The sequence below is a fragment of the Cyclopterus lumpus genome, chromosome 9 (genome assembly GCF_009769545.1).
Source record: "Cyclopterus lumpus isolate fCycLum1 chromosome 9, fCycLum1.pri, whole genome shotgun sequence".
NCBI lineage: Eukaryota > Metazoa > Chordata > Actinopteri > Perciformes > Cyclopteridae > Cyclopterus > Cyclopterus lumpus.
Window position 1 is genome coordinate 19,478,980 of NC_046974.1, and position 19,772 is coordinate 19,498,751.

A 19,772-nucleotide genomic window follows, 5' to 3' on the forward strand; every position below is an offset into this window, starting at 1 on the left:
TTTAGTATTATCGTTGTATTCGTTTTTGTCAAATACAGTAAACCTGTTTGTGGTGACAGTGAAAACAACTTCAGTGATGATGGAATAATTGCTCACACAGCACAAAAGCATCATCAATATTTCACACACAAAAAGGCGAATGCATTTACATTTTTTAAATTTATTTCAATCAACACATGAGCATGAACATGACATCAGACAAAAAATGATAATTACTGAAAGTTACTGAGTAACTGAGTTTATATTGACCATGGACAACTAATAACTTGGGTGGTTGGTGTGTTTGTATTTGTAGTTGAATGACAATTGACGGCTTTTTCAGGGCACGGGTAAAAATAGAGCGAAATCATTCAGGTAAATCATTGTAACAGCGGAAACATCTCATAGAGATCACACCTCATCACATATTATAAGATGTGAAATCCCTTCTCATGTTATCAGAAACAATAAGGAGTATAATGAAACCAGTCTGGCTGATTTCACAACATGAAATAAATCTAAGGCTTCAAAGGAAAGTGCAATTGAACTCGAAGACACCATGTTTCATGTTCGGACTAGTTCACCACTTTATCAACATAATTTTGTGGATTTCTAACTCTTTCTTTTTAGATGTAAGCTACATTGATTTCTCATATAGGGCTTATTGGTGTTTTACAGCTCCATGAATGAGTGTATAGGCTGTAAATATCTGGCCTGCGTGACACAGATAAAAAAAGTTATGTTTGCCATCTAATCATCATGTTTACTCAAAACATTTATACTTCATGACATTTCCACATCTTATCAGTATTATAGGTCCCTGCCCAAAAGGGAGACAACAGTGATTCAGCTGCATCGACATTCTCACAGAGACTAATATTACTTACTAGAAGAAAGATACTAAAGTAAGAAATCCCAGATTTCAGAAGCTCAGTGGGCTTTTTAACCATGATTTAAATGTAAACTGCCGGACTGAATAGCACTTTTTTTTCCTTCTCCATGTCCTAATAAAGTCAATGCAATCTCGCCCCGGACTATAAAGCTAATTCATTCCCAGAGCGAAGCCAAGCATTTTGTCACAGAATCAGACAGAGTTTGGATGTGTGCCTCAAGCTGCGGTACACGTTTAGCCGTTCCTTTTTACTTGTTGCAGTTGGTCTGACTACCTGCGTGACCGCGGGTGCCCGCTGCGCCGCCCGTTTCTTGTGACCGCGGTGCAGCAGGATCCTATAACACCCTGTGATGGAGCTTCTGCAGTCTTTCCCCTGGTTGTTGAGGATGTGTTCCACGCTGATTCCCAGCGTCTCCAGTGCTGCTTTCACCTCCACCTCTTCGCCCCCGAGTTCAGACGGATCGCTCTCCGCTAGGTAGGACGGGTCCAGTTTGAAAGGCTCCATGGCACGCGGGAAGTCCACAGGGAGCAGCCACTCGCAGCCCATCATCTGCTCCACTGTGCAGCGGTCAGATGGTATGGGCTGGAGGATTCCCCTGATCAGCCTCTGGCAGGCCTCTGGCACCCACGAGGGCAGGATGTAGGCTCCCTCCAGGATGCATCGCTTCAGTTTGGGCACAGTGTCGGCCCTGAACGGCATGGTGCACGTCACCATGAAGAACAGCATCACCCCCAGGGCCCAGACGTCCACGAAGACGCCGACGTAGTGCTCGTCCCGAAAGAGCTCGGGCGCCGCGTACGGCGGAGAGCCGCAGAACGTGTTGAGAGTCTCGCTGCGGCGACTCAGCGTGCTGAAGCCAAAGTCCCCCACCTTGACACAGGAGCTGCTGGTGTAGAAGACATTTTCGGCCTTCAGGTCCCGGTGGATGATGTTGTTTTCATGCTGTGGGAGGACGAGGAGAAACTGTGTTATGTCAGACTCAAGTAGGATGTGGACAGTTGAAGCCTCCAGTGCAAATACTCTGACAATGGACTCAGTGAAGAAGCAGACATCTTGTGTCCAGCAGTTAAACGTTTTGACATGAACAATATTTGCATTTTCATAGATTCTGGATTTGTCGATGGGGAGATTAAAAAAAAATAAATCATACTATCTCTCATACATTCTGAGGGATTAACATCATATTTTGATTTAATCTACCATCATTGAGTTTAACATTATTTGACCTCGACATAGACCTGTATGGACTGACCATGTGCTTCACAGCAGAGAGGATCTGAGCGAAGACGATCCTGCTATTGGTGTCAGAAAGTTTCCCCTCTGTACTGATCTTGGTGTAGAGCTCCCCTCCGCCTGCGTACTCCATCACTAGGTGTAAGCGGGACAACGTCTCAACCACCTAAACAAATGAAATTGTGTGACCAGAACGTCAGAGTGCAGAGTTACTAAGAACTATATCAGATGAAAGCCCATTGGGATTCCATAAGGTTCACATTTACGAGTCAAACCTCATAGAGGCGAATGATGTTGGGATGGTGCAGTTTCTCCATGCTAGAGATCTCTCTGGACAGCAGCCGCTGGGTCTTCGGGTCCAGCTTGGTTTTGTCGAGGATCTTTATGGCCACTTTGTCTGGTGATGCCAAGGGAGAAGGTTACGGTCGTAATACAGATTTCAAAGGCTGCAGAGAAATATACATATTTGTACATGGTAAAATAAAATAATACAATAAACGTCAATTTAAGTGCTCGCAATGTGTCTATCATAAAAATAATCCCACTTTTCTGAGAAATGGTGCATTACATGTGATAGAGGATAGAACATGTGAGCCTTGATCAACTAACCAAGCCTAATGTCCTCTAGATAATTTGATAAGGATTAGCTGCCCTCAGAAACCACTTGTCTTGATTATAGTCTTTCGAGGGGGGGGGGGGTGGCTGAGCACATATGGGGTCAGGTCAGGGATAACATTAAATACGCCAGGAGCACAGCATGTTGAGTTAGCAACATCGTCCGTACCACCTTGCACACGGGATTCTACAGCCAATAAAGATCTGAACACTTTGAATGTATCAAATTCATACAACTGATATCGTTACAGTATTCTGTTAAATGATTCACAAAGAAGTTAAATAGATCCCAGGTAACTGAATACAGAAAAGTTCTTTAGAGGCTAAATGGTGTTGAGATATCTAATTGTGCGTCAGCATGCATTATTCAGGCTGGTATGAGGCTCCTTTTCAGCTGTGTGACATGCGTGTGTGACTAAGCAATACCACACACGCATGCACGCACACACACACACACACACACAGTCAGAGCTACCCACTCCTCCCTTTCTTTAGTCTTTGATGAGGCATGCAGCAATTTCAGACGTCGCTAAGGAAACTGGAGATCTCTAATCAATCCATCTGTTTAAGAGCAGCAGACAGTCTGTCTCTCCACGGCTGAATCAGGCCTCTGGTAGGGCACACATCACTTTGGAAACAAATTGCTCCATAAGGACACACTTGTTAGTGTTGCAGCCCCATTGATGGAGACAGCTCACTGGCCAAATCATCACTTAAATCTGATAGAATCCAAAAGACCGATGTTAGCTCGGACTCTTATCATTAAAAGAAAACGGATGTGTTCAGATCTTTTAGTAATGGCCAATCAGTCTACCCTGTATAACTATAGAATAGCATTATACTGCGCGGGAATGCCACTCTTCCCGTACCTGAGTGCAGGTGTTTCTGCAGTTGCATTTACTTTCCTACCTTTGGTGAGCGCATGGATTCCGAGCTTGACGTGGGAGAAATTGCCACAGCCGATCTCTCCCCGAATTTTGTAGAAGCCGATCCGTCTGCCCACCGTTAGCTCGCGGACCACCCTGTGACCGGATCACACAGCAGGAGATCAACACTGTATATTCTTTGTGACATGTACTACAGTGGCACCGTTGCGGAAAATATCACCAACTGGTAAGTCAAAGAAAGAAAGCAAATAAAAATAGAACAAATTGTGATTATAAAATGAACAAAGGACCTATAGAATAACGTTGATTACTGCTTCATCTCTTGACCCCTACCTTTCATCCTGGCACATATCCAGGTTCAGCCTTTCCAGTGGCGTGAGGCGGCGGATGGTGGCTCCCTCGTCATCTGTGTTGATGTCGGAGCTGTCCTGGCGGATCCAGCGTGTGTTCCTCGGGCCACCACTGACCACGGCCGTGCCTCCAACCGAACCAGAGTCTCCATTTGACTCCCCGGTCTCTGGCCCGGAAACTAAGATGCTGCCAGCGGTGCTTGCTGCCCCTGGGCCCCTGGCTCCTGCTGTCCTGGCCCCGGCTTCAGCCCCTTCCGGGCTGCTCTCGGACGGGCAGACAGCAGTCATCCTGCAAGGGACTCCCAGGGGACTCAGCGTGGGCTTAACTCATGGCTGAGAGTGGTGGAGGACTGGATGTCCAACAAGGAAAACATATATTATTTTTGTAGCTCATTGCTTAATGATTGCTGCTCCTACTATTATGCCAGTACCTGTAACATCTACTCTTTTAAACTAAAAAGGCATGATAACAAGAACTAACACCACCTTAGCTTCCATTTGACTGCATGGCTTGGCATCACACATTTATTTTAAGCCCACTACACATACATTACACTATACATTGTCATATTCATGTGTTTATGTAACTTTGTAAATGCTGTTCATTCTGTACACATGACATCTATTGCTTCTGTCCATCCGGGGAGAGGGATCCTCCTCTGTTGCTCTACTGAAGGTTTCTTCCCTTTTTTCCCTGTGAAAGGTTATTTTTGGGGAGTTTTTCCTGATCCGATGTGAGGTCCTGGGACAGGGATGTTGTATGTGTACAGATTGTAAAGCCCTCTGAGGCAAATTTGTAATTTGTGATATTGGGCTATACAAAATAAACTGAATTGAATTGAAAAACTACAACACATGTTTTATAATTCTTAATAACTGTATTTGCAAATGTTTAACAGATAGCAGCAACACACTCAATTAACAAATGATATTCTGTCATATATCCAATATCATTGACCCAATGAAAAAAGTTGATATGGAGCAAATTCAAATGGGACAAAAGCCCTGACTTACCTTTCGATGTGCGACCCATTTGGAAGGTAAATTATTTCAGTGTCCTGGCCCAAATGTCATGGCCGTTTAAACAACGGAGAAACGGGACAGAGCCTCCAGTCCGAGGACCCTAGCTCATGCTGCATCCAGACTTTCCTTAATCTGCTGCAGCTGCAAATTGTCCGCTTCACAACGTAATATCAGTTTGTCATCTGAAGCTTGATGGACATCCGGTTTTGCTGTATTTTAGAAAGTCAAGCAGTTAAAGCCTAAGTGTGTTTCCTTTTGTGCCGCTGTCAAAGAGAAGGCGCTGAGGCTGGAGATCTGACCGACCGTGGATCCATGCTCACTGTTGTCTCTTGTGCTTGAAGAGGTGTGCGGCGCTCTAATGGGCTCTTTTGAGTCTCCAGGGTATAAATAGTCCACAGGTTGAGGAGGAGGGAAGAGGAGCTGGATGGGGGGGTTGGAGGAGAGAGGCTGAACAGACGATAGTGTCAGGGTGCAGCCAGGGCGCGTTCAGTGTCCGACAATCTGAGGACAGATACAAAAAGAAATGTAATTTATGTTAAATTTGGCGCTCATGCAGCGCTTCTTTCCTCTTTTCTTTTGTATTATCTAAATATTGGGCTTTAATCTGTTTTATGACAATTTTGTCAATGTTTCTTTCATCTGTCTAGAAACTTTTGGATACACATTTTTTTGCATCCACCACCCTAAAGGGTTTGTGCTGCATGTGTCAACACACGTGCAGCATCTGCTTGAGTGTCTCCGTGTATTGTAATGCATACTTAATTCAGCGCTTGAGTCCCGCTGCAGGCTTACGTCGCCATGAGAGCCAAAATAAACAAATCAGAGCTCTGTGTCATCACTTTCTACCTTCGAATGGAGAGTATGAGGGATGACCGTCACTCCCATATGTGTGTGTGTGTGTGTGTGTGTATGTGTGTCTGTCTGTGTGTGGTACAGCATGTATTAGTTTGTAATGAAGTGATGATTGCTTGTCCTCAGAAAACAACGCCCTAACAATATCCCGTGAGAGGAAACAGAAAGGATGACGCTGAGGCGAAGGTGAAACCGATTTTGCAGACAAATATGTTTTCTATAATCACAGCTCAAATCAGCCCAAACCGAAGAAACTAAGTCATCATGTTTTGGTGTTTAAGAATTATAGTGTGCACAATTAATACTTCCAGCCAGTTTAAGTCAATTGTTCAAAATTCAACCGACACCTGCCTGAGCTGAAAAGGTAAGCTGTTACCCAAGTGTTATAAATTGCTTATTTAAAAAATACTTGTTTTGGGATTTTTTACTATGTCTTGTTTACACTTTACCCTTTGCTGCTGTAATCCTGTGAATGTCCCCACTGCGGGACTAAGGATTATTTTATCTTATCCACACAATAGCAAAGATGCAGTGTTGAATTGGATAAGCTCTTGTTTGTATGGAACAACACCTCATTTATTAAAGTTGAATGTCAATGTCAATACTAAACAATCGGAAGGTTAACTATATGAATCACTGAAACACAAAAGGTGATGCAGCAAAGTGCTACAAAATTGTAAGGAAATCCTTTATCTCATAATGTCGAGTTTGTTTTACAGTTTATATCTTAAATAGAAGTGACATAACATGGTGTGTGTATAAGGCCGGAGCACAAAGGGTTAACTTAGTGTACCATGGTGCTTTGGGAGGCTTTCTCTCATCCATCTCGACAGCAAGATGAATGAATCTATATTAAAGCCTCGCTAGGAAATCAAAGCGATTGTCTCCCGGCCTTCAAACACCTTCCTGCCGGGGCTCCATGAATATCTAAGCATTGATCTCAGGCCGCCTAAAAGGACTTGCTAAGAGCGGAGAGGCTTCCACTTTACAGCACAAAGCAACGAGCTCCTGAATGCCGCACCAGCCTTTTACATATGTAAATAAAGAGACTAAAAAGGACAGCCATGCATGAGATGAACACATCTACAACAAGCAGAGCAATTAAGACTTTTGGAACCTAATCCTCATCGGGAAACTGTATTTTTCAACCGTAAATGTTTATTGTTGATATATCGAATAAGTAAGGATGCTTAATGTGCCTGGGAATACAGCCAGTGCAATGTCACACAGCTCACCAGACACCTGTCCCCCTTTCTCCAACTCCAGTTGCTTCCAGGTCCAGGTCCAGCTCCCCTTTTACCAACTAACAACCTTTCTGCTGCTCAAAGGTCAAACCAGTTGTCTGCACGGCTGCTGACTCAGACGCCGACACAAGCGCTGGCACCAAGCTCACTTATCTGTAACATCTCATTCAAACAAAGATTTAAAAAAACGCATCTCTAATCTCCTTCGTACACTTTTTTCTTCCTCTCTGTGCCACAATAATGCCATAATGGTCAGCTATTTGCACCCGCTGTTCTTGTTTCAGAGAGCAGGTTTAACACACTCTGAGCCGTATCCTGAACTCTTGAGTTGATGGACCCCGACATGTTTCCAAAACAGCTGATCAGAGTCAGTTCAATCAATCCGAGTACGGCCCAATCCCCAAGTTTTTTATTTTATACTTTTCACTTCCCGAGGCTCTTTCCTCACGAGATGAGAGGTAACTTAAAATAATCTATTTACTTGTGTTTGTCAAAACTGTGTTTGATGAATAAATCTGTGTAATATAGTCTCCGCTTGCATTACTCTGATTTCATGTGTTTTTATGATGAGCTTCCATTAGAAAATAATGCATATATTTTTATTTTTATTTATTTATTTAAATTTATTTAACCAGGAAAAGCCTCATTGCGATTAAAAATCTCCTATGCAAGAGTGTCCTGGCCAAGACAGCAATAGCAATATATGCACACTATGCATATTTATAAATGAACCCCAGCCACAACCGACACCATGGAGCACTACAGCAGACAGCTTTGTAGACTGGGAACACCGGGCCCAGGTGTTGCCACTTGGCCCTCACGATGCCCCGCCACCAGGCAAACGGATTGGCATGGAGAAGCACATGTAATGCTTTCTAATCGTTATAAATAAATGACTCAGATCTCTTTACGAGCGAGTGGCACGCACTCTATCGAGCACAGACATGTCAAATAACTAAGTGGATCTCCTGAATTGCATTAAGTGGTGAGCGTCTCCACAGAGGTCACAATGGACGAGTGATAGTTAACCAGATTGCTTTGTGCTGTGCTTCCATTGTATAACAGAGCTACCTGGTTGCTTGGTGATGAACATTGGCCGAGCTGTGTTTGTTTGTCTTTTTGTGTGCCACGCTGAGGCTAAGGCACACAGTGTCGTCACAGTGTCATGTCTACAGCTGTACAGCGCCGCATTGAGCCTCAGAGTGCCCAAGTTAATCATGTGCATGAGCAGACTGATTGGTGTATACGCACACCGCACAGACGGAGCAATACAGGACACCAGTGGAAGAATACAAAAAAATACAGGGCCTTGCTCATACCTGTCTGATTATATATATATATATATATATATATATATACTTTAATAATATTCTATGTCAAGAAAAACTACCCAAGATGAGTTGGCTGATAGCTTCATAAAAAAAGCTCAATTTGCTTTGAAATCATTTCACAAAAATGTTGGTTTCTAGTCCCACGTAAGCAAACTTAATCGGTTTTAAAGCTACACTTTTTTTCTCCAAGGGTACAAGCAAGTCTACATTGACAAACACAGGCCTCTTGCTTGAGATTATACAAACAGCCAAAGTGAGTTTCCTTTGGCTTGTTTGGGTATAGCAGGGCTCATTAGAGGATTCCTTGTGGTGGTTTTCTGGGCACGTCCAACTAGGAAACCCCAGGGTATATACCCAAGACGGGCTGAGGAGATTATTTATCTCATCTGGCTCGGGAACGACCCGGGATCCCAAAGGAGTGAGCTGTGAAATGTTGCTGGGGAGAGGGACTTGCTACAGCCTGCTGCTGTCAAGTCCAAGGCTCCAGGATAAGCAGCAGAAAAATGGATGAATGTGCAGCAAAGTCCGTCAAGCTCGAATTATTACAGACAGAAGTAGAATTCAAAATAGAAAATACTCAAGTTAACAGAGTACATAAAAAGCCAGTCCTATACTCACCAGGCAGTCAATGAATTGTCTGAGGATCCCTAAAGAGAAGGCCTGGTGCACTTTGCTGCTTACCACACTGGCATCAGCAGCCTCTTCACAAACTCCAACAACGAAAACAATTAGAAACGTAAAAAGCCTATCCCCCCCACCAGCTGTGGATCAAGAATTAGACCCACATCAGGAGCTATGTGAAACATCTGTTTTGTCTCTGAAAAAAAGGCCCTTACTTTGCCTTCATTCTGCCATGTGCTTGTGTCACATTCTCCTTTTCACTGCCTCCATGCATTCAAGCACAGAGGCGACGCACGCGCATACACACACACACACACACGCACACACACACACACACACACACACACACACACACAGCTCCAACGTGTGTTAATTGAGATGCTGACAAGAATAAAGAGTTCAACAGTGAAAGAGCTGCGACAATGAAGACTAAACGAGACCTAGGAACAGAGAATCTATGGGGCAAATATTTCACATTTCCAAAAAGAAAAAGAGTCTGACCTCTAAATCCCTCACCCCCTGACAAACAAGTCCAAACCAATGCTGCACGGTCTATGGATGCACTCAAAGTACCTATACTGTACCCGGCTTTGCAAATGGTCAACAATAATTGATACATGAGGACACTATGCAACTCTTCACCATTTTATTTTATTTGTGTTTTGTTTTAGATTTAGCGTTTTATATATTATGACTTATCACTGTATTATTTTTTTTAAAGTACTGCACATGCTGTTATTCCATAAAGGTAACAATACAGAACCTGAAGTATACAGCCCCCATGAACATCTTGTGGAGAGAGAGAGAGAGTGAGGGGAAGAGAGAGAGAGGAAGAGAGAGAGAGGGGAAGAGAGAGAGAGAGGAAGAGAGAGAGGGAGAGAGCGAGAGGGGTGTCTCTGAGGCCTAAACAAAGTAACCATGACACATGCATTCAGGGTGTACAATAAACATAAAGTGTGGATACTTTAAATCCTCCATCTACTTCTTCCCGCTTTAAAGAGCCACCTGAGTGTGCATGTTGTTCACTATCAGCACTTCAAAGGGGGTTTGCATCAAAGAAAGAACACACGAAGTGCCACGTTTCATGTGCTCTGACTGATTGGCCATCAAAAGAATTAAAATCAAGAACAAATTGCATTTAGACGGAAGTAAACAGATCCACCCCCCACTCTGATAAGAATGAGTGAAACACATTATATGCAACACAATACATTAAAGATCACCTGCCTAATTTGGAAGAAGGCCAAAAGACACTTAGATCATAGTTAAAGACAATATGGAGCATTCTGGTGGCTCAGTTCGCAAAGACATGCAATGTCACTGTGACATCCAAATCAAGCTGCTGAGTCATACGATTCTCCCCTTCAAAATGCAAATAAAGTGAGTGCATCCGATAATATGAACCCTGCTCTCCTTGATTTTAAGCCACATGCAAGTATCTTGTAAATCTATTTGGTTTGTGCAAACCATGATGAAACCACTGCCCTTCTCAATGACAAGCAATGCTACCCCACATGTCAAACTGCAACACGCCGATGATAAAGCACTGCGTTGTGATGGATGCTGCGTGAAGGCAGATGAATCCCCAGCAGAGTGCAGCAGGTGCATCGCTGGTCTGACCCCCGCATGCGTTAAAACAGCTGAGGGGGATAATCAGTCACCGCGGCTGAATTGCGCGCGCAACTGCCAGGTGATGAATTGTTTTGCGCACTTTCAGAAGTGATGCAATGCAACTGAAGTGAAATGTGCTATTTAAGAATGCACCACGAGATTATGAGATAATTATGCTCGGTCAATGGCATGTAGGGTTTAGCCGCCTTCAGAGCATTTTAACTTAAAAGGTGCTACTGAGTCGCCGCATGTTTAGTTTATGTAATGTGATATCATTTCTTATGTTTTCGCAAAATTCAAATTTTCAGACACAAATCTGCCTTCGAGTAAATGAACCACGCAGTGCACAAGTGATGTGTCCGTCGGCGGTCAGTGAGTTAGAGAACACCTCCTCGTTCCCGACATACGAGCCGGCGCAGTTCTCTCCACAATCCCCGTCAGCACGGAACAACGCTAATCTGAGACCGTGTGTTACCTGTGCGGATTATCCTCACGAGCCCCGCGGCGACCGGCTTCACCGACCCCGCTGTGACATCGTCTCTGTGCGGCAGCCCGGTAACACTGAGCTGCCCAGTTCCGCTGCTGCTGCCGCCCCCGGTTCAGTCCGTTGTGGAAGGAAATCCTGCTTGTCTGGCAGGTGAAGCGGGCCAATGGGCGGCGGACTCGGTGGTCGAGAGTCCTACTCTTGTCCAATCAGAAGCAAGAGCCGCGGGATCACTTTGGCATGGTTCAGCACCACAGGAGCTGTCCACAAGCAGGAGGCGGCGTAACCTAAACCCGTGCGCGTCACGCACCGTGGTCACCTGCCGGGCTACTTTCGCACAGCAGAGGTTCAAAGTGGGGTTAGGGGACCGGCGGGAGGCCCGTGACAAAGAGGTGTCCGTGTCTCGAGCTCCCCATTCTTGTGTGTCCGTTTGTACCTGCGCCAGTACCTGTGACTAAAACACATCAAGTGTCCATTTAAGAGCCTCGTGGGTCGTTCGTCTGAATGCTGGGTACTTTTTTATTCAAAGTTTCTAATCCAAATTGCCCAAAGGTTTGAGAGAAAACTCCATGGTGTCACAACCAATAAAACCATCAAGTGAAGTGGGTGGGAGAAGCGGGTCTCGAGATAAATGTGAAAAAAAAACACACACACACACGCACACACACAATCCTTGCAATAAATTAATCAATTATCGCTGCAAGCAGCGCGGTGAACGGGTCCTCGCACCTTTGCGCGCGCCGGGGGCGCTGGTGGAACGCCGGCTTGCGTGCCCGTGTTAGACGTAGTTTTCCTGCCTGGATTATTGCCATGTGACAAATGTTTAGATGTTGTCAAAACCTATAGTCATGCACAGAAAGGACGTGTTACTATCATACACACTTCTTGCATTCGTCCTAATTTTATACATGTTGGATTGTGTTGGATTGTCCAAAGTTTGTGTTGAAATAATAACTTGAACACAACATGTGTTAAAGTTAAATTATGGTCCAATCGACTTGCACACTGCAGCACCAAAGTCATTGTCCAATTAAAAACTACTCCACACTCCAGCCCAGTATGTGGATCCGGGCGCCGGAGGGATTGAGGTTGGTCGGACGTGGTCATCAGTGTGCGACAAATCCAGAGAAAGTTTGTGGGAAAAGTTTGTTCGAGAGGAGAGCAGAATTTTGCGGTTGAGCAACAACTGTACTATGAATGCAGATAAGATGGGAGACAGTACAGATGGCGAGAGAGATGATATGGAATGGCAAGAAGTTTCCAAAAGGAGGAGATACTGGAGCGATAGTAATGACCACTCCGGAAATGAGTTCAACAAGGAGAGTAAAAAAGTGAAGGCTAATAGAGAAGGTGTGAGGAAAGTGTATGATACAGCTGAATGGAAAGTTGTGATTGCGTTTAAGAATGAAGGGGCTCACTATCATCCGACAGATCAAAGGCAAAGGGAGAAGATCCTCAGAGCTGAAACGTTGAATGGAGAAAGGATCAGCAGTCATATTCAGGGAGCGCTGCCAAACTGAGAGGTGTTATACAGGATGTGCCACTGTCAATGTCCATAGATGAGATAATTCAGGAAGTGAAAGGAGGAAAGATAGTGAAAGCTTCTAGACTTAAAATTAATCGAAATGGAAAGAAAACTGATAGCGCTGCTTGAGTTTGAAAAGGTCCTAGCCAAGAAAACAAGAATAGGATATATGAGCTATGATGTAAAAGAGTTTATCCCAGCTCTGTTAAGATGTTACAAGTGCCAACGAATGGGACATACGGCAGAAAGGGAAGCAGAGATGTGCAAGATGTGGAGGGGAGCATGAGTACGGAAAATGTAGCCAAAATGAAAAGATGAAATGCTGTAACTGTGGAGGTGATCACGGCGCTGCTTTTGGAGGATGCCCAGTTTAAATGCAAGCAAAGGAAGTGCAGGAATATAAAATACTCGTATGCGGAAGCAGTTAAAAAGGTGAAGGGAAATGATAAATTTACTCCCAGGGAAACACGCAAGAATGAAGCTGGGAATAGGTAACCCCCTGTGGACCTTTCCCCTGTCCTGAGTCAGAGTCAAACAGAGTTAAATGCATTAAAGAGATAAATGAAGACACTGATTGTTGATAAAATGGGTTTTGTGGCCTTCATCGGCAAAACTATGAATATCGCAATGCAACAAAAGAAGACAAGTGACAGGATTAAGACAATTGTAGAGGCAGTCATAGAGATACTGGGTATTAAAGAAGCTAAGGCAGATTTGATTCATAAGATGTTAAATCCTCCCAACTATGATGCTCAGGGTGATTAACCTCCTTATGGTGCTGCATATCCTACAATGGAATGCCAGAAGCCTAATTGCAAATGGGTTCAAGAAGGTGGTGGCTGATCTGAAAGATATGCCAGATGTTATTTGCATTCAAGAAACTTGGCTAAAGCCACAATTGGACTTTGTCATTCCAGGATTCAGTTCTGTCAGACGTGATAGATCGGGAAAACAGGGTGTGGGGGAGTGGGTGTATCATTTATTAAAGATGCCCATATAGGAAGATTAATGTTCCAGAGCAGTATGGATGTGTTATGATAGAAGTATGCCGTTCCAGAGGAGATATTAAGGTAGTGAACTTATATAATCATTGTAAAAAGCTGTCTTTGGAAATGTTCCACGAGATATCAGGAAATATTGGGAAGAGAGAAATTTGGTGTGGAGATTTTAATGCTCACAATACATTATGGGGAAGTGAGTGCACAGATTTCAACGCAGCGGTAGTTGAAGAATTTATAGAGGAAAGAGCATTCATTTGTCTTAATGATGGAAGAGGCACTAGAGTAGATGTTACTCGAAATGCAGTATCTTGCTTAGATCTCACCTTTTCTCAGGAAGCACGAGTAATTTGTGTGAATGGAATATAATGAATAACTCTAACATAGGGAGTGATCATTACCCAATATTATGCTCATTAAACTGTAGTATTTTTACACAGAAGGGTAACAGAAAGATGGTGTTTTCCTAAAGCTAATTGGGGAATATTTAAAGAATGTTGTAGGAAGGCATGTGAAGATATAGCTATTGAAGGGGGTGTGGACAGCTGCTCGAGAGTGTAAGACCCTGTTAGTTTTGTGTCTGACTCCCCAGTGTCTACTAATCACTCATTCCCTCCACCTGCTCTCAGCCACTCCTCTGCCTCCTTACATATGCCCTACACCTGTGGTTTTTCCCCCTATATATCCTCCCATTCTTTCCCTTGTCCTCTGCCAGATTGTTGTTTGTCCTCTGTGTGACTTCGCTATCCAGCCTGTGTTTTTTGCTTGTAAGTTCTCAGTAAAGATTCTTTTGTTCACGTGCCTGGACCCTTCCATCCCGTTGATAGAGAGTAGTGATCTCTATGATTGTTGGTGCTGCATCAATATGCATTCCTAGGAATAAGGTGAATGGGACAAAGAAAAATGGTCCCATGGTGGAATGAGGAATGTAAAAATGCCATCAAAGAAAGAAATTGTGCCTTCAGAAAGGTAAGAAGCCTCCTGAATCAAGGTAATTTGATAAATTATCAAAGAAAGAGCGATAGTACGTAAAGTAATTAAGTCAGCCAAGAGGAATGCTTGGAGGAAATTATGTTCATTTATTGGAAGAGAAATACAGGTCAGTGATATTTGGGCGATGATCAATAAAATGAGTGGGAAAAGAAAATCAGTTATAATCCCAGTTTTGATAGACGGAGAATATTGGGCAATTACAAAGGAGAACGCTGCGTTATTGGGGAAGAAGTTTGCAAATGTTCACAGCGGAAGTCATTTATGTGAGATGCACAGACAGAGAAAAGACGAAGTTTTAGCAGTACATACAGAAGTTAAAAAGAAAAAGGTCAGTGAAGGCACTTCCCTGGATATGGAGTTTAATGCAGGAGCTGAAAACAGCAATAGAGGGAAGTGGGTATACTGCACCGGGGGAAGATCAATTATGCTACGCTATGTTTAGACAATTACCAGAGGAAGCCTTGGAAATGATTATTAAACTGTTTAATATGATTTTGAGGGAAGGTGTAATGCCAAGCAGCTGGAAGAGTGCTTTGATTCTACCTTTTGGTAAACCTGGGAAAGAATGCTGGCAATTACAGACCAATAGTGCTGACATTTCACTTGTGCACGTGAATGGAAAAAATAATCACGCGCAGATTAACTTACTTTTTAGAACAAAGGGACTTGTTTAATAAATATCAGAATGGGTTTCGTAAAGGTAGGTTGTAACAGGTTCCTGGCTGTCACATGCAGGTTCCTCCCCGTCAGCACCAAAGAATGAGCAAACTCAAGGGTGTATTTCGTAATATACTTTATTGTCTCAAGACTGTGGCTAACCACGCCCCAGCCACCACATACCCCCACCGCCCGACTTAGGCCAGGGTGCCATCCGGCCTAACCTAGCCTGGCTCCTCTGTTGTACAGCCGTTGTTGACGCTCCTGGGCCTGGAGCAAATTCTCACGTGACAGCCGACCCAGTGTGTGGAGCTTTGCTCGCAGGTCCAGGACGTACTGGATCTCACTTTTACTGGTGCTCGGCCCCTCCTCCCAGTTTTCCTTAATGAGGTCGAGCACCCCCCCGTGGAGTCCTACCGAATAACAGTTCAAAGGGAGAAAATCCTGTGGAGGCCTGGGGGACCTCCCACACTGCAAACAACAGAGAATCAAGCCATTTATCCCAATTACGTTCATTGTCCTTAATACATTTACGGATCATGGACTTTAAAGTCTTATTTAGACGCTCCACCAGACCGTCTGTCTGTGGGTGGTACACACTGGTCCGAATAGACTTAATGCCCAGTAACCCATAAAGTTATGTGTTCTTGACATGAACTGGGTGCCCTGGTCAGTCAGAATCTCTTTCGGGGTTCCGACTCGGGAGATGACCTGAAACAGGGCCGCTGTCTGCACCTCCCCGGCGAGCAGGGGCAGGAGGCGGACCGCCTACTTCACCGCTGGCCAGCCACATGCCTCCGCCACCGCCTTGAACCTCTCCAAAAACGACTGTACATCGTCCGCTGCCGTCATCTTATGAAGGGACATCCCTGTCAAGGGGAAAGGGTTCGGCATAGCTACAGCTGTCCGGGCGGCGAGCTTTTCCATGGCGTAAGTCTGCCTCTCTGCCTTGGCCAGGAGCGCTCCCAGGATCTGCCGGTTCGCCTCTGCCTGGTCCCGCTGCATCGCTGCCACCCCCGCCAGCATCTGCCCCAGCGCAATAGCTTGCTGGGTCGGCAGATCTGGTTGCGTTTCTATGCTCTCCATGTGTGCTTTTTTTTAAGGGGGCCTATTAATGAATCCTAAACCTACAACTCATTTGAAAGCCTTGTTCTTAGTCTTTCACATCCAACCTGGAAAACATTACAGCCAATCCTATTTGTTATACTGTACCGGCCACCAGGTCCATATTCAGAATTTATATCTGAATTTTCAGAGTGTTTATCAAGTTTAGTCCTTAAAACTTATAAGGTTATTATTGTAGGAGATTTTAATATTCATGTGGATATTGATAATTCAATTCAATTCAGTTTATTTTGTATAGCCCAATATTACAAATTTGCCTCAGAGGGCTTTACAATCTGTACACATACGACATCCCTGTCCCAGGACCTCACATCGGATCAGGAAAAACTCCCCAAAAATAACCTTTGACAGGGAAAAAAAGGGAAGAAACCTTCAGGAGAGCAACAGAGGAGGATCCCTCTCCCCGGATGGACAGAATCAATAGTTGTCATGTGTACAGAATGAACAGCATTTACAAAGTTACATAAACACATTACATGAATATGACAATGTATGAATGGAACTCCAATCCATGAAACAGAAGGAGGTAGAGAGGAGGGGGGGGCGGGGCGCATCAGCAGGACCAACGCGGGAGTCCGGCTCACCAGGCATCAGACACCTCCAGGTCCAATGGACCCTATGAGACGTGAAGTCACAACGACTCCGGGGAGGAAGCAGAGTTAATAAGGTGCAATGGAGAGATGTAAATTCATCCATAAGGAGAGAGAGAAGAGGAGATAGGTGCTCATTGTATCCTAAAACATCCCCCAGCAGCCTATAAGCCTATAGCAGCATATCAAGGGGCTCGACCAGGGCAAACCTGATTCAGCCCTAACTATAAGCACTATCAAACAGGAAAGTCTTAAGTCTATTCTTGAATGAGGTGAAAGTGGAAGCTGGTTCCATAAAAGAGGAGCTTGATAACTGAAGGCTCTGGCTCCCATCCTACTTTTTAGGACTCTGGGAACCACAAGTTGTGATATTGGGCTATACAAAATAAACTGAATAGAGGGAAAGCAGACAGGATCGCTAAGAAAGCTCTTAAACTCAAAAAGGAGGAAATACTGAGTATTCCATTTGGTAAAGGGGAAGCGAAAGCTGTTATTAAAGAGGCAGTGAGGGAATAATGGCAGAGGAAGTGGGACAACCACTGCAAAGGAAGGCACTATTACAATTTATAAAAATCCATAAATGTAAAGTTATTCAAAGGGAAGTGTCGAGAGAGGAGTAAAACATATCAAGGCTAAGATTCGGGCACACAGGCCTGAATGCAACTCTGTTTTTAATGGCAAAAGTGGGAACAGATACGCCAGGGAGTTCTGGCAGTGGAACAGGTTGGGCATGAGTGCTACAGGGCTTTGTTGAGGTTAAAGATACGGGGCTAGGCTGCAGGATTTAGTTGTGAGTAGGTTTGTTGGTTTGTTAAGTAATTGGTCTGTTAATTAGTTTTTGGTTTGCTTTGTTTCGTTTATTGTTTTGGTTTTGTTCGGTTGTTTTGTTTGTTTCTTAGTTAGTTAGAACAGTTATTCCTAACCGGCCATGATCTTCATTTAATCTTGACGGAGGCCTGCAGGCAGACCTCGACAAAGCAATGGAGGAGTGTGATGAAACACGGGATAAAGTCCGAAGCACAGTCCAAGACAACCTCTGGCCCAGATATGGAGAAAGTGAGGTCGGAGCGTCAATAAGAGATGCAGGCACAGCCGGTGGAGGACTTGAGGGGATACCTGTTTCCGCTGTGAATAGAGATGGCTATGCGCTAAGGTGGGACAGTGTGAAGAAGCAAATCCAAGGTGCAGCTACAAACCTAGCAGAGTGGGAGATGTGGATTCCAGCATCACAGAAGGCAAGTCTGGAGGACGGGGTGAAGGAGCTGAAAGCTCTAAGCGCCAGCCTTGAATTCCTCACAGCACAAAGAATGGAAGAAGAGGAGGGAAGTCGAAGGGCACCACCACTGCCTGTGCCAGCTCAACAATCAGTAGTGAGAATAAGACCAACCTGCCTACCCAAGTTCGACGGATGTAAAAGGAATTTCCATCGATGGAGGAAGGACTGGGAGAACCTGCAAAGACAGGGGGGAACCGACTGGCTCACCAGAGGCAAAGAAGTTCCAACTCCTGGACAGCGTCGAAGAGAGAATTTGCAGAGAACTGTGCCTGTCAACATACAACACTGCAGAAGAGATGTTTAGAGTGCTGGAAATCAGGTATGGGAACAAGTCTACAATTGCCCTGGAGATAATTGAAGATCTGGAGAAATGTCCTGTATTAAGAGCTAACCAGCCGAGAAAAGTCATGGACATGATTCAAACCATTGAGAAGGCCCTGAGCGACCTCACAGAGCTCGGAAACACTGGAGCCGTAAAGAACCCGCTGGTGGTCAGATCCATAGAGGGCAAGCTGCCCGAACACCTGAAGAGAGACTGGCTTGTATTCATGGTCAACCCGTGACACCAGACACTCACTTCGACAGCCTTCTTGCGTTCCTGAAAACCCAAGAGGAAGTTCTTGAAAGACTGGAGCAGCTTGGCGTAAGTGAAAAGCCTGAAAGAAAACATACTTACCTGGACAGGAAGTATGCCTCCACACGATCCACAAGGAGAGGATGATGTATTGTCTGTGGAGATGAAAAGTGTCGGGAGAAGATTTTCTTTTGCAAGCGGTTTAAAGAACTGAAGCCCGGCGAGAAGCTGAAGGCTGTAGAAGAGTTGGGAGCATGCAAGAGATGCTTAGTCTGGAACTCGTCAGACCACCACTTCTTTCTTTGCCCAAGAGGAGACTTCAAGATGAAGGATTCTGATGGAGGAAAATCCACCTGGAGAAAGCAACCACTCACAGAGGAGCAAAGAAAGTTCAGACACCAACTACGTCATCCACAGAGCTGCCAGGAGATTAAATCTGCAAAGTGAAAACATCACACTTGCCGTCCATGGAGTCGGAGGAATGGCCATGAAGGTCAAGACCAAAAGATACTCACTCAGAGTGAGAGTCAAGACACCCACCGGCACGGAGAGAGCTCATGATCTTATCTGCTGTGGCTTGGATGAAATCGCCAAAGTGCACAAAGTAATCAAACCAGAGCAACTCAAGACATTCTACTGTAAGATTTGTGTTCAAAGCTCCGGGTCCCGTGGCCGCAGGAAATTCAGGATTCAATGAGTTAAAGTTTTAACAATATTTAATGGCAAAGATAATACTCATGTAGTGTTCACGATCGTGGGGCCAGAAAGGAGGAACTCTCCACAGTCTGGCCCCACGATCGTGACAGCCCCCCCCCTCCCCCAGGGAGCGCCAGACCGGGGCTGTCTCGAGTCTCCAGACCAGTAGAACCATGACTCCCCAGAACAAATGCTCGGTCGTTAGTATGGTCATG

At 44.7% G+C, this 19,772-nt stretch overlaps 1 protein-coding gene across 1 annotated transcript; it reads right to left on the reverse strand.

The window, feature by feature from the left end:
* Positions 1-1,055: 1,055 nt before the first annotated feature.
* Positions 1,056-4,245, reverse strand: nim1k (NIM1 serine/threonine protein kinase). The gene is made up of 5 exons (XM_034542017.1): positions 3,941-4,245; positions 3,630-3,742; positions 2,381-2,502; positions 2,125-2,271; positions 1,056-1,814 (listed from the first exon to the last, which is right to left on the reverse strand). The coding sequence occupies exons 1-5, from the start codon at positions 4,243-4,245 to the stop codon at positions 1,056-1,058; spliced, it is 1,446 nt and encodes a 481-aa protein (XP_034397908.1).
* Positions 4,246-19,772: the final 15,527 nt, after the last annotated feature.